General features: G+C 40.6%; 1 protein-coding gene across 1 annotated transcript in view; it reads left to right on the top strand.

Annotated features, from left to right (window-relative positions):
* Window positions 1-11,222: 11,222 nt before the first annotated feature.
* Window positions 11,223-22,169, top strand: part of MYRFL (myelin regulatory factor like) — a 99,466-nt gene continuing 88,519 nt past the window's right edge. The window contains exon 1 of the mRNA XM_016199163.2: window positions 11,223-11,268. Within this exon, the coding sequence (XP_016054649.2) occupies window positions 11,223-11,268 (46 nt within the window). The remainder of the gene's footprint in view (window positions 11,269-22,169) is intronic.

Genomic DNA, 22,169 nt, shown 5'->3' with positions numbered 1-22,169 from the left:
GACATTGTTTTCAGTCTTGCCTCAAAGGCTTAGTCAGCCTTACCAGTAGAAGACTCAGTCACCAGGATGGATGAGAGTCCTCAGACAAAAGGACATTTGAGAATGAAGTAGTAGAAACAATGATTGCCATGCCCCGCTCAAGAATCTGAAATTGAACATGAAAAGAACTTTGAACCTAGAATTTTATGTCCTGATAAATAGTTATTCTAATGTAAGGACATAATAAAAATGTTCTCAGACTGCCCGGCCAGCGTGGCTCAGTGGTTGAGCACTAACCCATGAACCAGGAGATCTCGGTTCAATTCCCGGTCAGGGCACATGCCCGGGCTGGGGGCTCGATCCCCAGTAGGGGGCGTGCAGGAAGCAGCTGATCAATGACTCTAATCTGATGTTTCTTTCTCCCTCTCCCTTACTTTCTCTGAAATCAGTAAAAACATTTTAAAAAATATTCTCAGACTTTCAAAACTTTAGAAGATTTTCTACACAAAGATGGATATTAAAAACACCTTTGGAGAAAGCACTTAAATATAAAGAGAAACAATCCAGGAGATACAATGAGAGATTTGGGAAGAAAAGTAATCAGATAATTAGGGAAAGTTTGTCAGTAGCTTTAAAAAGAGTATAAAAACAATAGGACTGCCCTGGCCAATGTGGCTAGTTGGTTGGAGCGTCATTCTGTAAACTAAAAGGTGGTGAGTTCAATTCCTGGCCAGATTGGGTATGGGAGACAACCTATGTCTGTCTGTCTCTCACTTGCTCTCCTCTCTCACCTCTCTCTCCCTCCCTCCCCTCTTCCTTCCTCTAAAATCTTTTTTTTTTTTTTAAAAAAAAAAGGGCCCTGGACAGTGTTTCTCAGTGGTTAGAGCATCTGCCTGCACACTGAAGGGTCACAGGTTCGATTCCCGGCCAAGGGCACGTACCTGGGTGGCAGGTTCACTCCATGTCTGGGGTGCATGTGAGAGGCAACCAGTTGATGGGTCTCTCCCAACATGGGTGTTCCTTCTCTCTCTCTCCCCCTCTCTCCCTCTACTCTCTGAAAAAGCCATGGGAAAAAATATGTCCTCAGTGAGGATTAACAAAATAAAAATAAATTTTTTAAAAAGTAAGACTAAAGAAAAGAAAGTATATCAGTAACAATCTAGAACTAAAATTCTTCGTGATTTCAACATGTGGGACTAGGAGGAGACGAGAGAGCGTGAAGGTTAAGTTCTTGTCGGGAGGAAGATGGAGCCATCAATGAAAAGGGCAGGAAGCGGGAGATCAGTGTGTGATACGCAAAGGAAGTTAGGGTGTTTAATCACTGAGTTGTACACCTTAAAAAGGTGATTTATATGGTATGTGAATTATATCTCAAAGCTGTTTAAAAGCATTTTTAAAAAAAGGTGCTTTAAGATAGTGAGATAAACTCACCAGTGAAAAGGTAGTCAAATTAGGTTAAGATTATTTGTAGACAAAATATAAGGATGTGAAAATGTTTAAAAGAATGGAAAAAAAGACGATGAAAAAGGTGAAGGGATTAAGAATTACTAATTGGTAGCTACAAAATAGTCATGGAGAGGTAAAGCATAGTAAAAATAATATTGTAATAACGGTGTGGAGCCAGATGGGTACTAGACTTATGGGGGGGATTGCTTCATAAATTATATAAATGTCTAACCACTGTGCTGTACACCTGAAACTGATATAAAATAATACTGAATGTTAACTGTTATTGAAAAACCAGGTACCAGGAAAATACTAAAAGAAAGCTTGTGTGTTTATACTATTATCAGACAAAGTAAACATTAAGACAAATGCATTATTAGGGATAGAAGTGGTTACTATATAATGCTAAAAAATTAAGTTCACCAAGAGAATAGAAATAATAAATGATGGAAAAAATAATAGAAACACTTTAAAATGCTAAGGGCTGACTAATAGTGAATATCAAAATAAAGAATTCAGAGAAAATGGATTCAAGGAAATTTTATAGCCTTAAATCCTTATTTATATTTAAAAAATAAGCTCAGTGTTCAATGAAAGAAGCTACAAAATAGCAAGATAAAGGAGATAAGAGCAGAAGGAAGGAAAACAAGATTGCAATAGTGGGTCAACAAAGCTATTAGACAACTCTGAAAAAATTAACAAAATGGACAAAAATTTCAGGCAGAGAAAATGCACAAAAAACCCATATTGGGAATGAAAAAGGGTAGCCACTACATAAACTACAGATGCTAAACAGATGAATAGAAGCAACGTGCCAGTAGGCTTGAAAATTGAGGCAGAATGGCCTTGGCCGGTGTTGCCCAGCGGTTAGAGCATTGACTCACACACAAGGGGACTCGGGTTCGATTCCCCGTCAAGGGCATGTACCTGGGTTGCAGGCTCCATCCCTGGCCCCTGTCAAGGTGTGTCCGGGAGGCAACCAGCCAATGTGTCGATGTTTCTCTCTCCCCCTCCCACTCTCTAAAAGTCAGTGGGAAAAGATATCCTCAGGTGAGGATTAACAACAACAAATTATTTAAGCAGAATGAAAAAATTTCTAGAAAATGTTATATTTTGATTAAGAAGAAATCAGAAGCCTAAGTAAGCAGTGTTAAATAGTATAAAGGTAAGGAAGTAGTTAGAAATCTAACCACAAAGAAAACTCTAGGCATAGATAGTTTTACCAAACAGAATGGGTTATGTAATCTTACATAAATTCTTCTAGAGAGTATACATCTACATCAGAACCAGTATAACTTTAGTAGTAAAACCAGATAGGGGCAATACAAGAAAGGAAAATTATAGGCCCGTTTTAGTTATGAATATATAGGGTGTCCCAAAAATGTATACACACACTTTGAATAATTATAAAGGCAGTGTTTATTAAAACACATTTCATTTTCAAAATTGAGCTATCAGCTGTTAAAGTGTGAATACAGTTTTTGGGGACACCCTGTATTTGCAAAGTAAACTGAATGTGACATATTGACCAAGTGGCATTTAACTGAGAAAGACATAGATGGTATATTAGAAAATTAATAAATCTTACTCATCATTTACAGAATGAAAGTGAAAAACCAGTTGGTCAAAGGAGCAAAGAAACATTTAATAAAAACACCCATTAATGAGAACTTTCAGCAATCTGTAAGTGGAAGGGTACTTTTCCAAGGGTACTTGGGGAAGGGTATCTTCACAAACCCTGAAATAAACACCATCCTGAAGGGGAAACATCAGAAGCATTCTCTTTAAAGTCAGGAATGAGACAAGGATGATCGCTATCCTCACTTCATTCAACATTGTATTAGAAATGTTAGCCATTGCAGTAAGATGAGATAAATAAGGTCTTATTATTATTGGAAAGGAGGAAGTAAAACTGTCATCATTTGCAGATGATGTGATTATATACATAGGAACCCCCCCCCCCAAAAAAAGTCCATCAAATTATTAGACATAACTGGAGAGTTTTGTTAGGTGGCTAAACATAAGATCAATATATAGGGTGTCCCTAAAAATGTATACACACACTTTAAATAATTATAAAGGCAGTGTTTATTAAAATGCATTTCATTTTCAAAATTGAGCTGTCAGCGATTAAAATGTGTGTTCATTTTTTGGGACACCCTGTATAACTGAATTGTATCTATATACACCAGTCACAAAAAATTAGAAAACAGAGTTTTAAAAAGACACCAAATAGTTGCAAAAACAATTCTAAAGTGCTTAGTACAAATCTGACCAAATATGTGCCTTTTAATAAAACTTTAAGACATGAATGTGGAGTGTTTCTCTGTTCATGAGTAGAAAGACAGCATCCAAAAATGTCTGTTCTCTCCCAAATTGATAACATAGATTTAATGCATCTTCAAACTAAATCCCAGCATTTCTCCTGGAGTGGACAAACCGATTTGAAATGTTTATGGGACACAGTAATGGATGAAGAATGACCAGGGCACTTCTGAAGAAAAGAGAGGGAGAACTTACCCTAGCAGAAGGACTTCTTATGAGGCTGAAGGATTTAAGAGAGTGTGACGTTAGTGCAGAAATTGACAAAATGGCCAATGGAGCAGAATAGAGCCCCCAAACGATCCCACACACATGTACATTACCATGAAGTTTACATGTATGTGTGAGTCGGGTGGATCAGTGTTTTGGTAGATTCATGGCATGACAGGTAGCAAACTATTACATGGATCTGATTGGGTCTCTCCTTTATACCATATGCAATAAAAAACCAACTGTTTAAATGACCTGAAACTTCAGAATTTTTGATGTAGTAAGTAGGTGAAATTATAGGTGAAATATATTTCAAAATATAGGTGAACATCTTTCTAATCCTGCTTACTTTAAGAACAACTTAAACTGGAAGTAAAGGAAACCATAAAAGGTAATCATAAAAGTTGTGCTGTATGATAAATTGTGAATTTAGAGCTTAAGTTCATCAAAAGACATTAAAGCCAAACTACAAACTATGAGAAGATGTTTGCAAAAGTTACAACCAGTAATAGATTAGTCTCTGGAATATATAGAGAAATTCTAGAAATCAACAAGCAAGGAAACAACCTAACAGAAAAATGGGGAAAACCCTGAAACAGGTCTCCACAGAATTGGAAATGCATATGGGCCAACAAACATTGAGGTTTTAATTTTTGTTAATAGTGAAATGAAAAGACTACAGTGACATGTTTAAATTCAACCGGCAAAGACTAAGTCCAACAAAAGTTTCAGGGAGATTTTCATTCAATAGGATTACTCATATTGCAGATGGGAGTGTCAATTGCTATGTTACTGTGAAAAACTATTCATTTGAAAGTTGAACATTTATATACCGATGGCCCAGCAATCCCTCTTCTAGGCATATTTTCAAGAGCAATACTTGCACAACATGCCTCAGGAAGAATCCAAATGCCCTGTAGGAGGATAGTGTTGGATGCTAATATAATGGACTGTTACAGGGCAGGCGAAATGAATAAACATTGGCTTTGCAGGACAATAACAGATTGAGGGAAAAGGCAAACTCAGAAGACTAAATATGACAATACTTTTCTCATGAAGCACAAAAACCAAAACAGAACAATTGTTTAGGCATACATATATATGAGGCAAAACTATTTAAAAAAACACACAGTAGTGGTAAACACAAAGTTCAGGATAGGGTTACCTCTGGGTGTGGGGGAGGCAAGGGGAGAGAACTGGGAAGAACAAATACATGAGTAAGTCATTGTTAATGTTCTCTCGTCACTGGGTGGGGTGATGGATTCATTTGTTATTAAAAGTAAACACATGAACAAATTAATAAGAGAATCATGAATAAACCATTGGTGGTATGTTTCGAACCAAGGGTTATGATTAGTCCAGTTATATGTACCTGGGTACCAAACCGAAAAGTAAAAGTGACGACAGGACCTGTTGAAGACATGGATTTAGGAGAGAGGAAAGGAAAGAAATTAGGTCTGAATCCTACCGAGGCTTTTGGCTCGAGCTATTGCTGTGATTTACTGAGACAGGGAAATATGGGATGGGGCAAATTACATATGTGTGGAACAGAGACAAGAATTCGGTGTTTGATACATTGCTTGAGGTGCCCGTTAAGTACCAAAGTGGAGATGTTAACTAGCTGTGGGATTTCCAAGTCTAAATTCAATGTTAAGATCAGGGTAGGAGATCAGTTTTGGAGATGTTCACTATGGGATCTGATGGGAGCTTTTGGGATACTTGGGTCAGAGAAGCAGAGCCCTGAGCTCTGAGTTACTATGATAGAGAGAAAGGGCCGAGGGGGACTGACTACAGAGGAGCGAGCGGGAAAGGCAAGGCAAAGGAGAGGGGCGAATGAGTGTGCTGATTAATTTGGGTTCAGCATAATATTTCTAGACAGAATTTAATTGCCCAGATTACCAGTTCCAAAAAGGAGAAGAAGACATTTTGATAAATTTCTATAAAGAGTTCAGAGGTGAGGAGAGAGTTTGGACTAATGGAGAGAACTCTGGGTCAGAATTGGCTCAGGAGACCTACATTCTCCAGGGGTGCCCCCCAAGCTGGGAGCTTAGGCAGGTCACCCCTCCTCCCTGGCTTCCTCAGTAAAGGCCGAGCCAGGTGTCCTTGTGGTCTCTCCCAGCTCTAAGACAACTGCAGCCTTTGACTAAGTGTCTACACTGGAAGAACAAAGAATTCTCTTTCTGAGCACTGAGTCTCAGTCCTCAACTCACAACCACCTCCACACATTACCACCCCCACCACGTGAATCCTGTGTGTTTTTGTTTTGTGCTTCCACAGAGTCTAAAACAGGGCTGCTTTCATTCAGAAACTTCAGTTTTTAAAGGTCTACTTTATGTTTTTTCCCCAGGTAAATAATTTTTCCTTTAAGACACGATGTTTAAAATAAAGAACTTTCAAAGCAGTATGAATTTGTATGTGTGTTTAGCTCTTATGCTAGAAAATTGCCCCACACATGGATTACAGTGCAATCACCATCTCAACAAACAACTAAGTTTCCTGTTTTTGATATGTAGACAAAGACCCAGTTGCTTCTGTAATTTTTGTGTAGAATGTCTAGGAACAGAGAATTCCTCTTCATTCATCCACATGTTTGCACCTTGCATGTCCAGTGCTATTGCAGGTGCTGGAGATAAGCAGTGAGCAAGACGGCAAGGCCCCAGTTCTCATGGAGTGCTCGGTTTAGTGAGAGATGGACAGAAAGACAAACATTAACGCATAAATGCTCTATAGATGCTTAAATGGGGTAATGGGTTAGAGAGGGAGTGAATGACTACTTCAGATTGGGTGGTCCAGAAAGGACACATTCACATTTAGGAGGTGACATTTTTAAGCTGGGCTCTGATTAGACCCAGCCCTGCAATGAAAGGAGAGCAGGTGTGAAGCTCCTAAGGAAGAAATGAACTTGGCATATTTGAAAAAGGGCAAAAAGACCTAGTGTGAAGTTGGTGGTAAGAGAAAATTGGAGAGGCATGTAGGTCTTTGTAAGCCCCAGTTGGGAATTGGAAGTGCTCTGTGACAGCTCTGGTCACAACTCCAGCGGCCCCTTTCTTAGCTCAGTCTTTAAACACTCAGAGTTTTGTGCTGGGGCCCCTACTCTTTATCTAAACATTCTTTAGGTCATCCTATCTGGGCCCCTGCCTTTAAAAACTATATGTCAGTTGTTCATAACTCTGCATCTCCAACACTGACATTATCCCTTCCCTAGCTCCAGAGTCTCGTACCCATTTGCCTGCTCAACCCCTCCACTGGACTTCTGATGGGCATCTCAAACCTAACGTGGTTGAACACTTGCCCTGTCGCTTAAGCAACAATCTAGGATTTATTCTTGGTTTCTCCATTTCTGTCACCCCCCTCCCCCACCCCAACCCATTAGCAAGTCCCATCAACTCTCTGCAAAACAGATTCTGAACCCGGCCGCTTCCCTCCCTGTCCACTCCTACCACTTGATCCGGGCAGCAGCAGCATTGCCCTGGACCCCCGCAGTGAACTCTTACTTGTCCTTGCTTCCACCCCCGCCCTTCCATAGTCACTGACCCAGCAGCCGAAGAGATCTTTTAAAAACATAAATCAGATAATGTTGCTTCCCTGCTTAACGTTCACTACTGACTTCCCATTTCAGTTAGGAAAAAATAATCCAAACTCAACAGGAAATCTCATCGAGTTTTCATAGTGGATTAACAGAGAAATGACAAAAGTCAGCTTTGAAAACAAGGCTTGAATCTTGTTGTTGTTGTTGTTGCTAATTCTCACCCAAGGATATTTTTCCCATTGATTTTACAGAGAGAGTGGAAGGGAAGGGGGGAGACAGTGAGAGAGCCGCAGCGATTGCCTCCTGCATGTGCCCCCACTGGGACCGGGGATCGAGCCTGCAACTGAGGTACATGCCCTTGGCCGGAATCGAAACCCTGACCCTTCAGTCTGCAGGCCGACGCTCTAACCACTGAGCCAAACCGGCCAGGGAATGAGAACCTTTTTATTTTTATCTTTTAAAAAATATATCTTTATTGATTTCAGAGAGAGGAAAGGAGAGTGAGAGAGAGAGAAACATCAATGATGAGAGTCATTGATCGGCTGCCTCTTGCATGCCCCCCACTGGGGATTGAGCCCGCAACCCGGGCCTGTTCCCCCTTCCGGGAACTGAACCCCGATCGCCTGGATCCTAGGTCAACACTTAACCCCTGAGCCATACCCGGTGGGGCTGTGAAACATTTTAAAATTTAAATAATAATTAACAATACAGCAGGAGCCCTGGCCGGTGTGCTCAGTGCGTAGAGCATCAGCCCACTCACTGAAGGGTCTCCGATTCGATTCCCAGTCAAGGGCACGCACCTCGGTTGCAGGTTCAATCCCCGGCCCCAACTGGGGCACATTCAGAGGCAAACAATGTGTCTCTCTCACATCAATGTTTCTTTCTCTCTCTCTCCCCCTACCTCCCTCTCTTCCAGTCTCTCTAAAAATCAATGGAAAAAATATCCTCAGGTGAGGATTAACAAAAACAAAACAAAACTAAACAATACTACAGAAGAGGAGCACGCTTGCTGGAATATCGAGAATAGAAACCCTTCCTAAAGGCAGCTCACCAAGACGAGGGGCAGCTGCCAGTCATCAGTATGCTTGCACAGTTGGCTTCTCTTATTTTGACCCATTTTACTCACTTATCTACCTGCCCCTAGAACTATTTGAACTTGGGACCCCAATTCTAACCTCTGCTTCTCAACCCATTTACTGGAATCAAATGTCTTTCTCGACGATGTTTCCTGTCACTCGGTACTCCGCTGCTGAGGGCTGAGGTGTCTGGGTGAGCTGTTGAACGGGATCCCAGACCATCATTTGGCAGAGGCTTGTAGCGTGACGACTTTCTTCCATCGGCCTCCGGAAAACTTGGCTGGGAGCCTCTGAGTCTGGATTTAGCTGCAGGCTACATGTTTTAGGTATATTAATTCACATTGCAGCTAAAGGCTTATAAATCCTTTAAAAACAATCACCTTTGACTCCTTCCTGGCTCCCCATATCCAATCAGGAGCCAATTCTTCTTGGTTCGGTATCATCTTCAGGCCTTATTGCCACCTACCTGGATTCTTGTAGTAGCTTCTTAACTGGTCTAACTTTAATCACTGCTCTAACCAACACATTGGAGCACAGCTATCTTTCTGAGTTAGATTTAATTATATCATGCACCACAACTACCCAAATAGAAATCATCAATAGATATACTTAGAATGAATATACATAGAATCAAATTCAGATTTAGCTTAACATGCAGCACCTACCCAAATCCTTCTTCGGCCCGTTTCCCATCTTTTCTCCCACTGTACCAAGCACACGCGGTAACACCAGTCTCTGTTCCTGTGCTCTCTCCCCTCCAAGCCATTGCTCAGGTTTTTAAAGACCTATCCATTGTTTGTCTCCTCAGATTCCAGCTCTCCGTGACACCTTTCCAGATCCTTCCAGATTAAATTAATCTTTCCTTCCTCTGTTCTCTTGGGATGTTCTCCTCAGAGTCTGTCTTCAGCTATAGTTACTTGTGTTTTTCTAATGCCCTAGATTTGAGCCTATGGTGGGCAGGTGCCTTTAATCTTTTTATTTCCTCCACCCAGCAGAAAGTTTAGTTCAAGTTGAGTTGAAACAAGTAGAAAATTCATTTCTTTAAAGGACTTGACAACTTGTCCTTAAAGATCTGGGGCTCAATGTGATCGTCAAAGGAGAATTCTAAGCCCCTCCCCCAGATAACACTAGTTTGCTCGTTTTCAAGGAATAGTTTATACGTGTGAAGTTTAAAAAAATACTCATCAGGAAGTATACTATATTACCTATACTAATGCTAACAATCAGGAAACAATTAGACAAATTCAGAACGTGGGAAGTTCTATAAGACAATGGGCTTGGACTGTAAAAAAGTGCTGATGTTATAAAAAGCCAATCAACCAACCAAAATGACAAGAAGAGTGCTCTGTATTTTTAAAAATACACAACCAGAAACAATACATGAACAAACATGCATTGGATCCTTGATCAGAAAACAAAAAATCATAAAAGATATTTTGGGGACAGTGGTGGAAATTATATATAAGCTATTTGTATTCAATTAACATTGCATTTTGGGCATGATCATAATAACAATAGTGTGGTTATGTGCGGGGATGTCCTTATTTGTGAGGCTACATATACAGAATTATTTCTGAGCAAAATGTCAGGATGTCAGCAACTTATTTTCAAGTGGCTCAGTCAAGAAAGTATATTTATATATCAAGAAAGAAAAAGCAAAAATGGGAAAATATTAGTAATTGGTAAATCTAGGTGAAGAGTATATAGGTATTTCTTGCTACTACCCTTTCAGCTTTCTATAGGCTAAAAGGGTTTTCAAAATAAAAAGTTGGGGAAAAAGAGGAAAGGGGCTGAAAGGACTGGTTTAATTTCCTAGTTGTGTTTTTTAGGCTTTCATTAAATAAATGAATAGCTAAGCAGTGAAAACCAAACATTTATTGGGTGTGGCTTTACATTTAGGAATGAAACCAGCTGATAGTGAAACATAAACTCGGTTGTAAGAATTACTAAATCAGAAATGCAATTTTATTGCTCATTAGAAGGACTTCTTTTACTTTATGGTTTATACTCTTCATAGAAAATAAACTCCAAAGGACATAAACCGGGTGTGTATCGAGGAATATAAGTTTTCATTGCGAGTAAATTTGAAAATATTAAACAAACTCTAATTTTTCATCGTTACAGGTCTGTTTAAATTATCTGCTATTCTAGGTACCTGTCAATGTAATTATGTTGATTTGTCCCTTTCTCTAGGTGGAAAAAAACCCAACCCTGTGTCTTTGCTTGGTTGTGACTAAATCGATCTGGTTGATAAGAGGGGAAGATCTGAATATATTGATGTAAAAGGACAAATAGGAGATAAGACTACGCATTTATTGCCCATTTATGTAATTACATGTGTCACTAAGGACAAAGGTCCTTAAAACAAAGACAAGAGGCAGAGTAGAAACACTTCCCTGCAGTAAGAGATGGATTCGCTACCACTTCCCTCTTAATGAATTTTTCCCCCCTGCGTGGTTGAATATCCTTCTGGTTTTATAATCATTTGAGAACTTAACCATCCTTCTGGGCACAACTCGATGGCTGAAGATACGCTTCACTCCAACAAAAAGAAAATGAAGGTTTTTGGAGAGCACTCCTAGGCTTCAGGTGGCGGGCCCGCTGGGACTTCTGCCGTCTGAGAGCCCTCCCGGAGGAAGTGTTGCGGCGACGGCAGCCCCATGGATGTGGTGGGGGAAAACGAGGCCCTGCAGCAGTTTTTCGAAGGTAAGAGGCCGTTTCCCACACGGAGCTCCTGCTCCTGAGAAAGGGCACGGCTCCCTGTCACTGTTTCACCCTCCTGCAATTCACTGAAGCTTGGCCTTGGAAGAAATGCTGTCGCATTAACTGTCCTAAAATTGGAGTCAAGGTTTATTTGCTGTGTTTGTTGCAAAAATCAATGGTATAGGTAGTGATTTAAAAAAAAAAAAAAAAAAAAAATACATGATTTCCATCTTATAACTTGGTTAAAAAAATCAAGGGTCAGCTTATCTGTTAGTAGTATTTGTCCCTGTCCTGTGCTAGATCTTACTCCTTCTAATTCCTTCAGAAATTATAGATTTGTCTTATTTCTAAACATACTGACTATAGCATAGAAAAACGTAAGAATTTACTTAAGACAGTTTTAGTATAATTACATATAAAACAGCTTCAAAGAGCAAAGGAACACCTCCTTCCTCATTCCCACCTTTGTTTCTCACAGCAATTTAAAAACATGTAACTGAATAATGATTTATTTTTGAAGTTAAGTATCTTTTTCCCAAGGGAGAGGCATACTGCAGGATGTGCTTAGACACATTTTATTCCTCCTAAAACCCTAAAATGGCAGCACAGCTTCTCATCTTTAGTTGGGTTGGTGTTCTCACAGTAGGTCTCTTGAAAATGTCAGCAAGACTTGCTGTCTTGTGGCACCTTTTAGGTGTGCCACTGGGAGACTCCATGCTCAGACTAACATGGGAAGGGAAATGTGGCCGTGGCTTTCACACATTTCAACATATTTCCCAGGAGGGAGTATGTGAAGAACTGGGGGCAGACCTGCTCATTCACAAAAGCCAGAGGGCAGTTAGCAGCACATTGAGAAAGTGCTTTTGGGATTTATTGTGTCTATAAAGTGTCTGACAAATGCTAGATGTTAAAGGTTGAATGGAATTGACCCAAGGCTGACAGGGATGAACACTGAAGAGTAGCCATTCCAAATAGTGAGATTCTAGGCCACTAAGAGAAGGAACCAACACAGTTCGGTCGCTTCTTGGCAGAGGCTTGGATTTTGTCACAGTGGTGAGAAGAATTGTAAGACCAAGAGAATATCGCATTATCGCAGCCCTGTGATCCATCCCATCAAGCGTTCTGTCTCTCACAGTGTCCAGGTCAGGGTGTCCACCTGAGTCATGCTTGGCACAGAGTAGGAACACCGATGTTGCTGGATTGTTATTGCCCGATTTTCATCCTGTGTAACTTTCATTCCAGCAATAGACAGCAAGCTCCAAGGTACAGTTACATCTGCTTTATTTTAGAGAAACCACCAATTCATTTCATAAATGCAAAACGTCTACTTGATTTCTTTCCAGATCTGGAGAAGATATGAAAATTTCACCTGATCTACCTTCCTTTTTATGGAAGTTCTATCAGACCTAGGATCTTATACTGTCCTTATTTGTACTATTTTCAGAAGTTCCTGGGATATAGTTTCCATAAGTCCACTGTGTAGCTTGTTAAAATATCTGATTAGTATAATAGGATCTTTCTTAGCCCAAACCAGCCTGTCAGTACTTTGTCTTTCCTTCACTTTGGGAGCAGCGCTTTCTTACCCTTTCAGACAACCAGCACCTTTATGCTCTCTTCCTTCTGTTCCAGGAAACCCTGAGCTTGCACAGAAGGTGCAAATAGCAAATGATCTCCCACCTTACATCTCTGTAGAGTCTTGTGTTCCATGTGCTTTCATAGAACACAAAGCTGTTTTGATCAGATGAGTCAAGAAAGCTTACCTTCCCGAAGGGTGGGTTCAGTTGATCTCTAATGGTTAAATCATGATTAAATAATAGTGTATTTAACATTCATTGTGGCCCCAAATTGGCCAAGACAGAGTCAGAAAACATTTTAGCCAGAAGACCTCAAAGGACAAATGCAACAAGCTGACACACACCTAGATAACGCTTGGGCACTGTGCTTTGCTAATGCTGATTTTTATTCTATCATTGCCCATTACCTTCTGTGTCATGCCAAAGTAACCGGATGGTGGAATTTTAGACGTCATGCTACATCCTAGCATCCTGGAAATGATCTCACAGAGGCCTGAGCTCCTTGTTTATTAGTGAGGCTGCCTCTGCTTCTGTGTGGAGACAGCATGGACTTTCCCAGGAGACTGAGAACAGGAACACAACAAGGAGAAGAAGAACCTGCCAGATCATGCAAGCAATTTAGGATTATCTGAATATTTCTCTCTGATGTTGGCAGGTGGTCAGAAACTGCTTTGCGATGGTGTGAGGCGTCACAACAAAGAGGTGTGGGCTTGGTGCCACTGAGAAGCAATCCCTTTTCTTCTTTCATGCTGGGATCCCCAAGGTGAAGGCAATTTAATTAGAATTTAACGTGCCATAAGTAGGTCAGAGCTAACTCCCATCACCAGCAAACACTCTGCATTTGGGACCCGCCAGGGTTATCGCCATCTCTAGGGAATCCTGGAACAAAATAACCCCGATAGACCCTCCTGAGAGGAGACTCCACCACCTTCTTTGGGGTTATTGATGTTGTTATCTTTCCAATTTTGGAGTTAGAACTAGGTTTCTGGAAGACTCCATAAGGTCTTGGACGCTAAACTTTCCATACATAAACAATTTTGGAAAATATAGTTAACAAAACAAGAAGATAGTTTTCACTGTAATCTTACCACTTAGTGACAACAGCTGTTCACAGTTTGGTGTCGATTTTGTGTGTGTATTTTTAAAATGAAAATGAGATTATACTATACTTTAATAATGAACTTTTTCATGGAACATAGAGTGAATATCTCTTCATATCATTGCTTATTCACCTATTTATTTTGTAAATAAAGTTTTATTGGAATGCATTCATTCATTTACAGATTATCTATGGCTGCTTTGATGCTATGATTCAGAGTTGAGTGGTGGCAACCGAGACCATATGGCTCCCAAAATCTAAAATATTTGCTATCTGGCTCTTTACAGAAAATGCTAACCCTTGATCTACAACCTAATTAATAATAATAATAGTTATTTATTGAGCATTTACATGCTGGGTATAGAATCATAGTCATCCTGGGTGTGAATCCAGGCTCTGCCTTAGTAAACCTCTGCAGGTCTTAGTTTGCTTATTTGAAAAATGGGGGTAATTGTATTATCTCATAATGTGGTTGTAAACTGTTAAGCCTGACGCAGAAAGCTCAATAAATGTTAGCTTTCATTATTCTCATTGCCACTTTATCATCATTCTTTCACTTAGCATCAAAGCAGCCCTGTGAAGGGTTTTTATCCACCCAAGAGAAACTTTAGGCCAACAGAGGTGAAGTAACTTGCTTGAGGGTCATCCAGGTAGTAAGTGGTTGCGATGTCGTCATTTATTCCTCACTTTTGCTTATCCCATCAGTCAGTTGAAATGAGCCAGATGCTGCCCCAGATGCTAGGGATTCTGTGGTCACCAAGCAGAGTCCTTGCCCCAAAGTGGCTCCTCTTCCAGCTGAAGGAAGGTGATAGTAAAGAGACAAGCAAATAAATAGGTTGGTTTCAGGTGGTCGTTAATTATGAAGAAACTAAAACCAGGTAATGGTGCAGAGACTGATGAAGGGAGAAAGAGTGGGCCACTTAAGCTAAGGCAGCCAGAAAAGGCTTTTGAGAAGGTGACATTCAAACTGAGGCCTGAATAGTAACTGGGAGGAAGTTAGTCACCATTCCTCATCTGTCACCCATCAGAAAGTCATTCCAGGCAAAGGAAACACCAGTGCGAATTCCTGAGCTCGGAGCGGTCAGTGCAGAGGTGGAATCAGGTGAGGGGGCAGTGGCGGGGTCAGGGGACAATGTTGAGCGAAGGTGGTAGGAGATGACATCAGGGTTTTGATTTTTATTCTCAGTGTGATGGGAAACCAGGGGAGAGTTTTAAGCAATACAAGCAGGACTTGCCGATGAACGGAATATGGAAGTGAGGAAGGCTCAGGAGTTAAGGATGGTGCTTAGGTGTTGGTGTGAACGTTGGTGAATGTTGGTTCAATGTAATCTGGCTTCTGCCTTGATTTTTTTGCCCCAGCACATTAAAAATCTTCAGCCCCTCATCCTCCTGGCGTTCTCTTTAGACTTTGTCACCATCACCTATTGTTTATTCATGTTTGATTTCATGGCATCTTCCCTTCTGGGTCCCATCCAGCCCCTCTGTGTCTGCTCAGGCTGTTTAAGTAGTTCACTTTCCTCCTAGTACACCCCTGAGTCCTATTTCAGAAATTCTTTTATTTGAGCACCAAAGCTTATCCTGAATGGTTTCATTTATTCCCATGGATCAGCATATTGCAAACTCTATTGCCAAGTTCCTATATTTACAGCTGTTTAATGTACCTATGCATGTGTATGGATGGCCCTCAGTTTCCCCAAGTCAATACATTCAAAGTGGAACCCATTATCCTTCGCCTCCTTTCTATTCATTCTCCACTTCCTCCTGTATTCCCTTCACTCTCCAACAAACCTCCCAAACTAGATTGGGAGTGTCACCCTTGACAACTCCTCTTATACTCTTATAGCTAATCATTCCTGAAGTCTGTTGCTTCAACCTCAGAAATGTCTTTCAGTTACAACCTTCCCTTTATTTGGAAAGTCATCTTTTTCAAGAGCCCCCTAACTTCTCTCTTGTGCTGACCACCTTCCACTTCACTATTGGCTCAGAAGGATGCCATTGTTTAAAATTTCTGTTGAATCTCCATTGCCTGAGCTTAGCATAATGATTCCGATGTAACATTCTAGGCAGTCTTATCTCTAGGGACTGCCCCGCACTCACATCTGTTAGAGGCAGTTTGGTGTAACTTGTTAACAGCATGTTCCAGGGCCAGAGTTGTTTTTTTTTTTTTTTTTTTTAAAACCATATCTTTATTGATTTCAGACAGAGGAAGGGAGAGGGAGAGAGAGAGATAGAAACATCAATGATGAGAGAGTCATTGATCGGCTGCAGCCCATAACCCGGGCATGTGCCCTGACCGGGAATCGAACCCTGATCGCCTGGATCCTAGGTCGATGCTCAACCGCTGAGCCACGCCCGGCTGGGCCGGGCCAGAGTTCTAATCTCCACTCCACCCCTTGCTAGCTGTGTGATTTTGGACAACTTATTTAATCTCTCTGGCCTCAGTTCTGTATCTATAAAATTGTGTTAATACTGATACCCATCTAATAGGGTTAAGGTGAAGGTTAAGTGATTCAGTATGCATAAGGCTCAGAACAGTACCTCAGTGACTATGCATCTTTTATTCTCATTAGCATTATTATCATCATCAAAATTATTATTATTGTTATCTATCCCCCAGCTACACTGAGCTTTTCATGGTCCCTTGAGTACACACTGCCCTTTCATAACACTGGATCTTTGACTGTGCCTTTTACCCAGAATGCACTTTCCTATTTCATCCAGCAAACTTCCCAAGCAAAGTTAGAAGTAAAATTTTCCATGCTTCTCTAACACTTTGTCCATACCTTTGATGTGTACCCTTTGCATCAAAGTTCAGTTTATGTGTTTACATGTCTGCCTCCCACAGAAGGCAGTGATTACAGCTAAGTGACCATCTGGCTTTCTCTCATCATTGCAGGCTTAGGGTCTTGAATGTAGAGTTACTGAATAAATAAATAAGTTTGTTGAATACATGTTAAATGAATGAGATTCTTGACCAAAAATCAGGGGCCTTAACTGCATTATATAAAGGTTTGTGCTCCTTCTCTTATATATATTTAAAAATTTTTTTTTTCTTAAATCCTCACCCAAGGATATTTTTTCCATTGCTATTTCAGAGAGAGTGGAAGGGAGAGAGAGAGAGAGAAGCATCGATGTGAGAGACACATCGATTGGTTGCCTCCCACACGTGCCCTGACCAGGGCCAGGGATCTAGCCTGCAACCGAGGGATGTGCCCTTGGCCAGAATCGAACCCTGGACCCTTCAGTCCAGCGGCTGATGCTCTAACCACTGAGCCAAACTGGGTAGGGCTATATATATTTTAATATCAGAATCAACTCAGGAACAAGTCAGCTCCTCAGCAATGTTTTTTATGTAGATTACTTTTGGATTTGTGACCCATAGTCATGATCTTCCCCTAAGCATGGTAACTCTGCTTCTTTATTAGCAGGAAAGGAATACGGAATGAAGATGGTATATTGCTCAGTAAGGCACATGGCAGAGATGCTAACTGAGGATGGAGGAATTCAAAACCCAAGTCCCTAGCTGAGAGTTCAGGCTGTAACTCAAACTGGGTCATAAGTTGAGAATCAGAATCACTAGGAGTCACTAGGAGATGTGAAGAGTGGAAGTTCTAGTCCTGAGTAAAAGTAGAGGTCAAGGCACCAGGACACTAGTCCAGGTTGTAGGAATGATCACGGAGATTGTCTGATCACAGCGTCGTTCTCAGCTGAGGCCGTATTTCATAGGCCACGCGCATCAGCTCTGGAAATTGGGCACCATTACAAATCACACACCTTAACCCTGAGCTCCTGACTCCAGCCTGCATGGGTGGTAATGACTGACATAGTGTTAGAGCACAGCCTTAGTTAGAGGGCTACTTGGTGCAAAACAAAAATCTATAGAGGGGATTTAGGCAGCTGGGTGTGTTTGGAAGTGTAGTAGAAAATAGTAACTCTTAGCAGTAGTTTAGAGCACAGATGACCCTGGGTTCAAATCCCACCTCTACTGAGGATTTAAGATGCTGCTTTGGTAAACGACTTGCCCCCCTGAGACTGTTTCCCGTCTATCAAATGAAGTAGGAAACTGAATAGGAGAGAAGTGAGAATTAAGTAGGACGATGTGTGAAGCACTTTGCATAATGCCTGACACACAGTTATTGCCCCACGAAGTAGTATTATCAGTATTCTAGAATCAAGAAAAATGTTTATCCTTTTAAAGGAGCTCCCAGAAGCAGCCGTCAGTAAGAAAACCATTACCATTTAATGAACGCTTGACTTTAGGTAGGACGTTGTACTAAGACCTTTAGCTGTGTTAATTCTTACTTTGCACAACAAAATGAACAGGCAGATAATGTTATCACCGTTTTAGATGAGGAAACGGAAATTCAGAGGTTTGTACCTTGCCCGAGGTAACACAGCTATTGTGCTTCAGAGCTTGGAGTTGGAGAAAAGCCTTTCTCTGAAGGCCTGTACTCCTAGTCACTGTGCAGTGTCTTCTGAACAGGTTGCAAGGCAACATCTGTAGAGTTAACTGTGGAACTTAGGGCTCTGGTTAAAATAACCAGGGCTGTGTGTGTGTGTGTGTGTGTGAGAGACAGTCAGAGAGAAAGAGAGAGAGAGAGGCAGGGAGGGAGACGATTTGCATGTAATTTCATTCTGTAGATAAGTTATTCTGGACTGCTAGCAGTTGGTACCATCTGTCATATTTTGGCAAATCCTGACTCTGACACTATAAGATGAGGTGTTAGTGGTAAAATGACAATGGTTGATGTTCACAGAACAGGCAGCTACAGAAACTCAAAAGATAAGGCTACTAATAAGAATGCAAAGATAGACCTGGCTGGTGTGGCTCAGTTAGTTGCAGGAAAACGTTGTCAGTTCGATCCCCGTCAGAGCACATACCTGGGTTGTGGGCTTGATCTCCAGGAGGAGGGTGTGCAGGAGGCAGCCAGTCGATGTCTCTCTTTCTCTCTCCCTTCATCTCTCTCTCAAAATCAATAAAATATATTTTTTAAAAAGAATGCAAAGATGTAATAACACCAACGCTGGCCTGTAGTACTGCATGGTGCACAACAAAAATCTACGCAGGGAACTGAGGCAGCTGGGTTTGCTTGGAAGTGTAGTAGCAGGTAACTCTCAGTCTTGTCCTTTTTGGTAACCAGACCCAGGACAAGAAGTCTAGCAACATGGTACCCTGTTATTTGATCAGCAATGTAAGAAACAATTGTCATGTACAACAATAGAAAGTAATGTGTTTTAAGGAGAACATCATATGCCTTGATAGTTGAAAATAGTGTCACTCCCATAGGATTAAAGTTATCATTATTAATCAGTATCGAATCCTGATTTCTCTGTTACTTTGTTTTTTGACATTAGGCAAATTACAAAAGCTTCAGTTTTTTCCATCTGTAAAATAGGGATAATAATGCCTACCTCTTCGGGCTGTGAGGATTAATGATAAAATGTAGAAATGATGAAGCAAATGATAGGTATTGATCTTTATTATAAAAATTTGCAAGTGTGAAGGAACCAAATTGCTTGCTTTATTTATTCTGAAACAAGAATGGGTACAAGCTATATATATATATATATATACACACACACACACACACATATACATCTCCACACATTTCTTTCTCAAAGAAACACTCCTGTCTCCAGGGAGTTATTACAACTTTTACATGTTCACATTAATTCCAGAGCCCTTATAATCATAAAATCCATTTATAGCCTTTAGTTGCCAAGCAACAAAGGACAAAGTACTGAGCATTTCCTTTTACTGCAAAAGGTTCAGCTTTTCCATGTTGGTCCTGAAATTAACATTTTTCAGAAGAGACAGAACAGTGAAACTTAATACCATGTTTCCAAGGTTTAGTGGCATTCCTTGTTTGGGGATAGAATCAAAGCTGAAAGGTGTACATTGTTATTATTGTACTGTTCTTGAATAGCCTAAAGCATTTTGTGCTAATTTCATACTAAAAAGTTCTGAAGTTCTGCAAACTCAATTTAAGGAGAGACCTTGTTTCATTTTGCTTATGTTCTGTGGTGCTCTCACTGTTAAGAGAATTAGTCCTTTGATCTGTTAATGGTCTTTTGGGAAAGGCTGGGGTGATGTAAAATACATTTGAAAAATGTTACATGAGGACCTTGGTAACCGCTGACCTCAGACAGATCATTCAATCATGGCAGAGTCTGGGGAAACTGGCTTTGTGACACGTAACTAAACTAAAGTCTCCACTTCTTTGAAAGGTAGGTTGACGTAAGAACGCCCAAACCTGTAGAGGACCTTTATGACTTTATTTGAGGGAAACTGATGATATATGCCAGGGAGCAAGATCTCAAATGCTCAGGAGATGAACAGTTTTGCAGCTTCTTTTATGCCTTTGAAATTCAGGAGGGAAGTAAGGAAGGCTACTTGAAGTTGGGAGAAAGCGAGGCCGGATTGAATTACAGGAGAGTTAACAAGATTATTTGCTTTCCAGAGGGTGGTTACACTTATTTCAAAGGCATGTTAACCTAGATGCACAGAAATAATGAACAGGGCTTGTTTAAGACAAAGATAAACCTTTCAGTAAAGAAGCTGTAAGCCTGGGGTGTGACTACCCACCAAGACCTGCCCAGATCACCCCGTGAAGTTACTTTTCACAGAACCCCTTTTTTCCCTCCAAAGGTATCAAAGCTATTAATTGCTTCTGTTTTGTCCCTGGATAATCAGTAAGTAAAGGCTGAAAATCAAAACAGAATTGAAAGAATATATTGCTATTTAACATCCCACAAAGCACTCCAATACAGCTTATATTTTTAAAAGCTCTTAAAAACATGTATGGAAGCAATTTTAATTTGCATAGCAGCTTCTCTATTCGTGTGCATTAAAACAGTACAAAAGCAGATTATATATATATTTTTGAATGTTTAATCAGCTTTATTCAAGATAGCCTAAAACTAAAAACAACCCAAATTTTCATTAACAGGAGAATGAATAAACAAATTACGAATATTCATACAACTAAATACTCAATAATGAGAAAATAAATTACTGTTTGGTAACATAACACCATGGATGAATTTAAAAATTTTTATATTTACAATTTTACAAAAGAGTATACTGATATACAGGGTGTTCCCCCAAAATGTATACACACTTTGAATGATTATAAAGTCAGTGTTTATTAACATAGAGTTCATTTCCAAATTTAAAAGAAACTACAGAAATGAATAATTTTTTTGGTCAATGTTTGTTTTCAAACTGATGACCATTCAGGTCCAGGCACTGCTGATAACGTGAAGCAAGGGAATTGCAAACATCAAGAATCATTTCTTTTGGTATTTGTGTGCCAAATGAAGGTGTTTTATAGATGAAAGAAGTGCAGCCTTAAAGAAGTTGACAGATGAGTATGAAGTCACATTGGTAGGTGCCAGGGCTGGTGGCAAAAACTTTGTCTTCTCATTCCGGGTCCCAATGCTCTTTCCAACTGGCATCCCGCTTTGCCTTCCCAACGGGAAAAGTGGGCAAACACCTGTATTAGCTTCCTGGCGCCCGTATTCTAGGGCTAGATGCCCAAAAAACACTTAAGGAAACATGGCCCGTCTCTGGAACACGCGCCTCCCTTTTATCTTCCCCTCCCTCACTTGACTCTCGTCGCCTCGTCATCTCCCACAGACTGGCTGCTGGCTACCTAACCCCCCTGCTCCCCAGAGCAGAGCCAGCAAGTTCTCATCTTTTCAGCCTTCACCTAACCCCCTGCTTCTGTAAAACTGATCTGCCTGGGTTCAGCAATTGGTTTATTGTTCTGAGTCCTGTGTTTGGGGGTTGGTTGTGAGGAGCAGAGAGAGAATAAAAGGGAATGAACATTTGTTATGAGCCAAGCACAAAGTGTTAAAGAAAAATTCAATGCCACTGTTAAAGCATGGTAAGGAGGAATTCATGCAAAGAAGAGATCATGACCTTAGGTAAAATGACCGTGGTGATGAAATGTTGCAGTAGGGGAGAGAGATTGGGCTCCACTTTGAATACAGCATAGGCAAGGGGGCATTTTCAGCCAAGGAGGAGGGTAAGGGGGATTCTGGATAAACTGACCTAACGAGAGTCTAGCTGAACACAGGCTGGGGTGATCTGACATCACCTGGGGGTTGGGGGAGGATGGGAACCTGATCTAGATATTGAGGATGATCAGATATAGAGGAGGGGGTAAACTGATTTATTAGAATTCTTGCTAAAATTAAAAAATGCCAAGAGAAACATAGTTGAAAAG

This window comes from Miniopterus natalensis, chromosome 2 (assembly GCF_054644295.1).
Source record: "Miniopterus natalensis isolate mMinNat1 chromosome 2, mMinNat1.hap1, whole genome shotgun sequence".
Lineage (NCBI taxonomy): Eukaryota > Metazoa > Chordata > Mammalia > Chiroptera > Miniopteridae > Miniopterus > Miniopterus natalensis.
Note: the sequence above shows the minus strand (reverse complement) of the source record. Positions and strands in the feature narration are given on the sequence as shown.